Genomic DNA, 8940 nt, shown 5'->3' with positions numbered 1-8940 from the left:
CATCTTTTCTGGACTTGGGGCACCATCATGCCTTGGTTGGCAGGCTTTGTGATCTTTACCATTTTCTGGGAGAAGATGTTTTTGTAAATACCTTATGTAAAGTGTGGTGTTCTAGAAGTTTCTCTCGATTGCTACGAATATTCCAACACAGTATAATTTGTATGGTAGCCTGATTCTTTTATATAATGTGAGTGTACATGTATTTTCTTTTTTTATTATTTTAATGTTATTTTTTCAAGTAGGCTCCCCACCCAATGTGGGGCTTGAACTCACAACCTTGAGGTCAAGAGATGTATGCTCTACCAGCTGAGCCAGCCAGGTGCCCCAGTGCATGTGTCTTTTCATTTGATTTTTTACTGTACCTTTCCAAAGGATGCTGTTGGAAGGACATTGGCTTAGCTTCATCGGAGTGAGATGTCTTTACTTTAGAGTGGGTCTCCTGCATGTTGGTTCTCCAATCTCCACTTCCCATACCAGAACTCGAAAAATGAAAGGGTTTGAGGGTGGTTTCATTGTAAAGTGGCATCTATTTGGTGGATAGGGGCTGGAGTTCAGTAAAACTGTAAATGTCATTTCCTAGGCATTTTTAAAGTTCTGAAGCTTTCTGGAGGGCAAACTATATGATGGCACAACACTTGTTTCTATAAACCAGAAATGTACATAAATGGTTATAGATTGTTGAAGTTTGGACCTAATAAGTACAGCGACCGTGGCCGTTTTGTTGTCGCTATTAAATGTGTGTCGTTGAAGCGCCCGAGTCCTGAGCTGTGTTTCTAATCCCACCTTAGGTCATTGGAACTGAAAAGTCTTCCGTAAACATTATTTATTATTTCAAGTCCTTGCTCTTTCACCCTAGAGATGCGGAAAGTTTAAAAAAAAAAAAAAAGCTGCTTGTAAATCCCCTCCAGGTGTTACCTGCCTGCTTCAGCCTCAGAGCGGTCCAGCTCGTGGCATGGGACTGCTCGGTGTTTGTAATTCTCAGCTACTGATTTTATTCTGAGGGGTTGCCACACAGATAAATCCTGAGGTCTGTTGGTCCTACATGAGGGGGAGCCACAGTCATGCATTCTAACACTGGTGCCCTGTATCAGTGGGAGGAAAAAAAAAACTTCGTTGGATTTACTCTAGGCTGTGATCTTTTTCTCTTTCTAAAATCATGATGTTAGTTAGAACGAGCCTTAGGACCAAAGAGAAGAATCTATCACAGTTCAGGATTAGAGATCTCTTCAGGGAAAGAGCTCAGATTTATAGAAGAAGGAGTTAATAACACTGGCTAGAGATGGGGCTCCTTACTGGACTCCCTACAGCTCGCCACAGGCAATTCCCTTTCTCTTTTTTCCCACCTCTGCAATTTCCTTGAGTCTTACTACAGCTCTTTCCCACATTTACACAGTCTGTTGTTTTTCTTTATTTACTTTTCTTAGGTTCTAGCGCCATCATCTTTCCCACCTACTCTTCTCCCACCTTTGGGAACACTCAATTTCTACTTCTTCCTTGTCTGTTTTTCCATCTTCTCCAATGTTCTGCCTACATTGTTTTCTATTCCCGTTTGCACTGCTGGGGTTTTCTCCCCACTATTTCAGGTAAGGGAGACCCCATCGTTCTCAGTATTCTGCTGTGTGTGTGTGTGTGTGTGTGTGTGAGAGAGAGAGAGAGAGATTGAGAGGAGGACGAGAGAGGGAGGGATTGTAAGACACTGAACTGCTCGTGTTTAAGGCATAGGCTTTTGAGGGGATGGTGAGAGATTTGGTGGGGGGGGGGTATCCCCAACCCTTGGGATTGCTGCTACACAAAGCATAGGAGTGAGATCCTTCACCAGTGCTCTGTGGACCTCAGTTATCCCCATCTGTGGGGTATCAGCCACTGGAATGTGGCTCTATGTGGCATGTGAACATGAGTGAGTCTGGAGGCTAAGAATTCCAGCAGAAATGAAGCTGCCTTTACCCCCTGTTCAGGCTGAGGTTAAGACCTGTGAGGCCAGAGCGCACCCTCTTTTCCTGAGGTTGCATCTGGCCGGCTTCCACATCGTACACATGTGCTGGTCATTATTGGTTTGGGCAGATGTTTCCCTGGGGATGGGGCACAGAGAGAAAGCTCTGAGCTCCATCTTGTTTCTGCTGCTGAGCAGTGGAGTAAAGACACAGAGAGGTGAGAATAACACAGGAGAGTGAAGGAAGTCAAAAACAAGATTGGTGCAGACCAGCCAAGAGGCAGACACCCGGAGCTGGCTGTATTTGTCGTTTGCTCTCAGGAATAAGAATTATTGGGTTTGAAAGAGACAAACCCCAACGCTTGTCTAAAAAAGAGGTCATTTAGGGAAACCTTCAGATAAGTACAGGGATCTTCAAACAGGGGTAGCTGCAATGGTGGAGGAAGTGGGAGCATCTGCACTTCCTCTGCTCTTCTAGCAGAGTGAATTGCAAACCTGGAGAGCGAGAGATTATTTAAATTGGAGGAAAGTTCCTTTTTCTGAAGATGAATCTCTAAACAGCAGCTCCATTCAAATTCTGTAGCTGCTCTGCAAACAAGGCTTGTGCTTTTATGACATTTTTGAAAAAATGGATTTAATGGACTGAGTTCATTTAGACAGGGGAGATCAAATGAATGAGTGGAATTAGAATACACGTCCATTTGGCCGGCAGTCATTGTTTAAGCCACTCGACCACCCAAATTCTCTAATTAAATGGCAGTGCAGTCCATGTATAAAGGCTGCGATGGATAAATTAGTACTTGGTAAGTGCTTTGAAGATGAAAATCACGATGTGAGTAATGAGCAAGGGCTTTTTTTCCCCCCTTGGGCTGGAAACGGCATCTTTTGTGTTTTCCCACTGCACCATGAGTCACCTGGGTTGACATTGCAGAAAACCTCCTCTCCCAAAGGAAGAGCAAGAGAGACACAGTAATGACAGGCCTTTATTTGACGTTTACAAGGCAAGTTAGGGAAAAGCCTGAATCCATTTCATGTCTGCGCAAGGAATTATACACGTTTGCTACCTATAGATGCAAGTCGTATTTTACATGAATTTACACATTAAGAAATCGCATGAAAATTATCTTGTTTAAACATTCATGAAGAGTAAACATCCCCCAAGAGCACTGAAGACAGAAATCCAGCTCCTGAGAGGCTGGCTCACCTCTCTTGGCGCATTTAAAGCTCTGCGTTGAACCCCCTCCAAGACCCATGGGGTGTTGGGGTTGATCTGCTCTGAGCATGTGATTACTTTTAGTGGGAACAGCTTAGAACTGCAGGTTTGAAAGTAAAGTGTGAACTGTTTGGCAAGGTCCGGTGCCGTCTGGGGGAATCTTGCTTCTTCCTGACCACCCCCCTGTCTCCCCTGCAAAGAAGCCAAGACCCTAACTTGTTATATGTTCCAAACTTTGCTTGAGACTTTTTGCTCACCACATCCCAACATTCTCATTTAATATGATTTCCTTCTCCCGGATTGCTTTGACACCGTGGCAGTTAGTCATGCTAGATCGTCCGGGTTGACTAATTACAGATAGTTTTGACAGGCTCCATCAGAAAGGTTGCAGAACCCCCATGTAAGGTAAGGTCCAAGCCGTTGGCTGCCATGCAGGAGCACTACACCACAGTATGGAGTGCGGGCCTCATTTCAGCCCTGGCACTGCCTCACTCTCAGCTGCACCCCCAAATTGGTCACAGCTGAGAGAAAAGCATTCATAACATGGCTGGATGGGGGAGGAGTGTGGGGAAGCTCAGGCTGGGGATGGGGAGGTGGTGGGGAGGTGTGGGGGTGGGGAGGAGCTAGGGTGCATCAGAGAGAAAATGCACCGCTGGCTCAGGTCCTGAGAAACTGGCTAAAATGGCCAAAGGGGAGAAGCAAAAACTCTCCCTTTGATAGATTCAGATGCAGGCGAAGTCCAAGAGATTTGGGTCGTTAATGGGGAAACAATTATACTTATCTGCTTCCTGCCAATCTGTATCCACTGACAGAGCAGAAGTAATTACAGATACTGTAGACACACTGTGGCATTAAGTGTTTGAATTATACTGCTTAACACCACTTCCTGCTCTGGCCCTCCAGGCCTGGCCAGGAAGCTGGTTTAAGTCAGCAGGTAACACTGTCGAGGCATGGCGACATGTTTGCAGAAGTTCCTCACATTTTCTTTCCCAAAAAAACCTCACTCCAGCAACAGAAAGGAAAAAAGGTTTGAGTCGATACTAATTTGGTTTCTATTGAAATACTTGGCATGTCATTCACATAGCTGTCTTAGCAGAGGACGCCGACATATTTTATTTGTGAGTTTTTATAGAGTTTGGCTCCTCGTAGGAGCCAAAAGCAGGGTCAGCACCGTAGATTAGAATCAATTCAGTGGAGGGAAAATAAACCTCTGGAATATATTTTATCTTCCCCGAGCACGTCGCAGACATTAGCAATAATGCGAACCCTGTCTGTGCATGGAGAGGAAGCATCTACAGCTCAGGCTCCCGCCCATCTTCGCCCTGGACTGTGTGGTCCCATGACCTTCACAGTGGGTGGGATGATTCCAGACTCATCATCTCCTATCTTTATGCTGCTGTGCACAGGACACACACACACACGCACACACACACACCCAGAGTGTTCTTTCCTTGTGGATGGAGACAGGAGCTGCTGAAAGATGGCCCACACTGATGAGGCAACTGAGCTTTTCGGGGTGTAGATGTGAGCTGACTCCATTCGCCCTTGGGGGGCTGTGCAACCTCTGCTAGGCTGACGCTGCCCAGTTTACTAGCCTTCTCCAACTTCAGGAAGACTAGCGAGCCAAAGGGGAAGGCCCAGGACATCCTTCCAGTTCTTTTAGCTCAGTCTGTGTGGCTAGCAAAGCAACTTGTCAAATTAAGCACAGATCCATCAGAAAACCATTCTGCCAACTTGTTAAAAGAGAGCTGGACTCACTATTCAAAATGCTCACTTGCTGTGCCCGTCTATATGTGTGCTCTGCTGCTCCTCGATTTTTTAATTTTAAGACAAGGATGAATGAAGTACTACAGTAGGGCTAGGAAAGCGCAGCCTTCCCCTCCTCTCGGCAGTAGAAGTCCCTGAGGAGATGGCGCCTTCACTAGCTGACCTGTCTACTGTTTGCTGCTGCATTTCCTTTTTTACAGAAACTCCGGATAAACGTGGCCGACTTTTACTCAGGGGATCTGGAACGGCTGTTTCCATTTCTTACCTATCCTTCCCAGAGGCCTCACTGGACTTGGAGGCCAGCCCAGCCACCCTCCTGCAAGTCAGCCCTGCAAGCCTCCCTCCTCTCTTCTCTAGATCAGGGCAGGTCTTTCCGTGCTCAGAGTCTCAAGAACACCACTGGCATGGGCTTCGGAGGGGACTGCCTTGAGGCAACTGAAAATCATGCAGGCAATCTGGAGAGTCATCTTGAAGGCAGCTCTGCAATGTAAGCGGTTTGTTTCTGTTCTGTGATTTAGCTGTTGTCAAGGTTGATGTGGTCGAGACCCAGTGGACGTGACTTAAGCCCCTAACAAGTGGAGCTGGCCAGAGTGCTGAATTCGGGCTCGCGTCACAATAGTCATCCGGCACCACTGGCTGCAAACACACACACACACACACTGTCCACACCTGCTGGTCAGCAACGGTACCCCCAGGACAGAGGCAGAGAAGAGTGTGTGCAGCAAGCTCCACATTTACAGCGTCACGCATGTAAACAGCCATGGCATGGGATCGTTCCCAGATCTCTTAGAGTTATATTTAGCGCAAGAGAGCTTGAGAATAGTTTGGCGGGAGTACACTGCCAATCAAATGAATATTAATAGTGTGGGTCTTGGAGCAAAGAAAATATTTCTTCAGTATCTGATATGTATCTGTGAGGGAAACAGTCCCTCAGTGTCACAAGCCTTGGGGCATGGGGGTGTGACGAGCCTTCTGAGACCAGGAATCACCAGTACCAGCTGGGAAAGAACTCTACGTACAGTTCAGGGGCGCCTGGGTGGCTCAGCGGTTAAGCGTCTGCCTTCAGCTCAGGGCGTGATCCCGGTGTTGTGGGATCGAGCCCCACATCAGGCTCCTCCACTATGAGCCTGCTTCTTCCTCTCCCACTCCCCCTGCTTGTGTTCCCTCTCTCGCTGGCTGTCTCTATCTCTGTCACATAAATAAATAAAATCTTTAAAAAAAAATAAAAAAAGAACTCTACGTACAGTTCAAACCACACTATCTGAGCTCCCTGGTGCTTAACTGAACACTTTCTCCCCACAATTCCTCCTGCCCCCAATAATTTATTTCTCTCAGCTTATATCAAGCTGGTTCTCTCTTTTATTTTATTTTATTTTATTTTATTTTATTTTATTTTATTTATTTTTTTGCTGTGCAGTGTATTAATGATTCTTGAAATCTTTCCGTTTATCCAAAACTGAAACACTGGCACTGGAGCTGTACCCCACATCAACTCATGGGTGCTCGTCTCCCCCTCCCCCTCCAAAGAGAAAGCCAAGGAGTGGAGCCTGTTGGAAAATCCTTCCTTATTCTGGGGAAGTAGGGGTGCCCCTCTCCCCCAACTCTCTACATTTTCTCCAGGAGCCAGTCTGCACAATTCCTCTTTAGCCTGAGGTTCAACTTCCCCATTAACATAGACACAACACTTCACTGAAGCTGAAGTATAAGAAATTTTCTGCTTGATGTGTTTTATGTCCCATTATTATTTCCCCTGTACATCACATGCCTCTCTGAGAGGCACAGGAAAATGTGTCTGGTGCAAGGTTTTGGGGAGGGTCTCCCAGCACTTAAAAAGGAGAAGGAGGGAGAAATGGACCCATAAAGGAATTCACCCAAAGCTCCTTTCTCTGCTTTCCTAGAAGGCCTGGACTCTCTCTCCTACTCTGGAAACTTCCTTTGCACCCACAAACTCCATCACCAGCCTCCCTGGGATGGCTGTCTCCCTTCTATCTGGGTTTCCCCTTGTAGCCTGTCTGCTGCTCACTGTTTATGGGGTGAAACTGGAGGCAGGGAAAACACTGATGATCTCAAACTGTGGCTGAGTCAAATCCATTACCACCCTCCTCCCCCCAACACCACCACAATCACAATGGTTTTGTTCTTTTTTCCAGCAGGTGGGAGAAATCAGAATCACACATTTGCACATGCAGACTGTTCACAGCAATAAAGAAAAATGAACCAAGTATATACAAGCTCCCAAGTGGGGGACTTTCAAGAAGAAGAAACCAAGGAGAGGGGAAGACTGCCTCCATGGTAACAGTAGCAACTGGTAGTTTCCCCCAGAAGTCTCTTAAAGTTAAGAGGGCACACCTAAATTCCCATGTAAGATACATAATCTGGTCACAAATAAAAAACCTTTCCCCAGAGAGGTGGAAGTAAAGCTCTCGGCCCTCTGGGTTCCCAACAGTTGCAGGTACACTACACCCCCAGTGAAAGCATTCCTGAAGTTCCCTCATTGAACCCCAGAGGATTCTGGAGCATCTCTAGAATAGAATTCAGAGCTCGCCCTGAGAGCTGGGCTCCTGGGCAGTAGGCCCTGTTCTCGTTCCCTGGGCACAGTGGCAGCAGACACCCAGGCAGGTCAGATACCCACGGGAGAAGTAGGCACCAGCAAAGGAAACCGTCAGGCACCTTCTCAGCATTCGTGCTCAACACCATCCACAGCCATTTCTAGAAATAGCTGCTGGTCGTGACCCAAGCGAAGTCCCCACAGAGAAGCTGGGTGGTGAGATGGGACGGGGGGCAAGATGAACCAGCAACGCAGACATGGGAACAGTGTCCCTTCATGAGGAGGTGGGGGGCGGCGGTGACCCAAACAGAGGCAAGCAGAGTTGATTCGCGTTCTCTACACTCTGTTTGGCTGAGGTTATATGAGCCTCTTTCAGAACCATCTCCTCTGGCACGCCCCAATCCCGCTAATAAGCCGTTGACCTTGAGTGTGAGTCTGGGGCTGATTTGCTGCTCTGTCTTGGGGTACCCCAGGGGCCTGGTGGCTTCACGGGAAGAAATCCTCCTCAGTTTAGCAGCAATCGGTTTTTCTCTCCTCCTGCCACCGTGATCAAATTAGCAAGCTGTTTCTCCTTGGAGGCAATGTGGCCACGGGTCCCAGGAGGCACTGCCCATTTGCCTGTCTGATGGGTTTGGGAAGGGAAAGCAAGGATGGGTGCGTGTGTGTGTCCCTCCCTCCCCTGGGCCCGGCATGGGCTCTCCCACCTGGGATGGCCAGCCCGCCAGCAGCGAGACCATAGGGAGGGCAGGTGCTGGGGTCTTAGCTGCAGGAGGCCTGGCAGGTGGCTGCATACACGCTGCTGCCCACCGTGGCCCCGCTGCTCAGGCTGCTGGTGGGGCACTTGAGGGGCTTCATGCTGCTGTCCCTTTGGATGTGCAAGTGCTTGAGCCGCCAGCGCTCCCAGCTCCTCCGAAACTCCATCTGGACCTTCCATGGGAAAAGGAGGCAAACGAAAGCCATCATGCAAACTGTCCACAAAATGGCCCCGTTATTGCATTAGTAGGGAAGGGGGGAAAAAATCCATGGCATTATATTAAGAGACACAAGTCAAGGCCCTCGGGCGCCTAAATTAATATCCCAATAAAATTGTTTATCGTTGTCTCCTATTTTCCGCCTCTCCTTAGGAGAGAGATGAGGTTGATGATCTAATTGGTCTCTTCCATCTCTAAACTCCGTGACTCAGCTCAGTCCCCTTCTCAATCCATCATGCTCTTATTTAACGGAAAAGAACGAGAGCGAGAGAAATGTGGGAGACCGGAGCCGGGAGGGAGAAGATGAGGAGGAGGGAGAGCCTGACTTCAGAGCAGCGTGGAGACGAGGTGGCCCCAGCCTGCCTGCCACGACCACCCTGGTATCCTGGGCAGTGGCCTGGGGGGCCCCAGACGTGGGTGCTTGAGGGAGGCAGAGCAGACCCGGCGTGAGGCCGCCCTGCTCTGTGCCAGCTCGCTGCCGGGCTGAGCTCATGCGGCAAGTGTGCCAACA

The 8940-nt window shown here is 48.3% G+C and overlaps 1 protein-coding gene across 2 annotated transcripts in view; it reads right to left on the bottom strand.

Moving 5' to 3' along the window:
- Nucleotides 1-2901: 2901 nt before the first annotated feature.
- GLP1R (glucagon like peptide 1 receptor) overlaps nt 2902-8940 on the bottom strand; it is a 37284-nt gene continuing 31245 nt past the window's right edge. For both annotated transcript variants that reach the window (XM_026482467.4, XM_057305016.1), the window contains one exon: nt 2902-8385. In XM_026482467.4, coding sequence (XP_026338252.3) covers nt 8218-8385 — 168 coding nt within the window. In that variant the 3' untranslated portion in view covers nt 2902-8217. The remainder of the gene's footprint in view (nt 8386-8940) is intronic.

Source organism: Ursus arctos, unplaced genomic scaffold (genome assembly GCF_023065955.2).
Source record: "Ursus arctos isolate Adak ecotype North America unplaced genomic scaffold, UrsArc2.0 scaffold_31, whole genome shotgun sequence".
Classification (NCBI taxonomy): domain Eukaryota; kingdom Metazoa; phylum Chordata; class Mammalia; order Carnivora; family Ursidae; genus Ursus; species Ursus arctos.
This window is presented reverse-complemented; position numbering and strand designations above follow the sequence as displayed.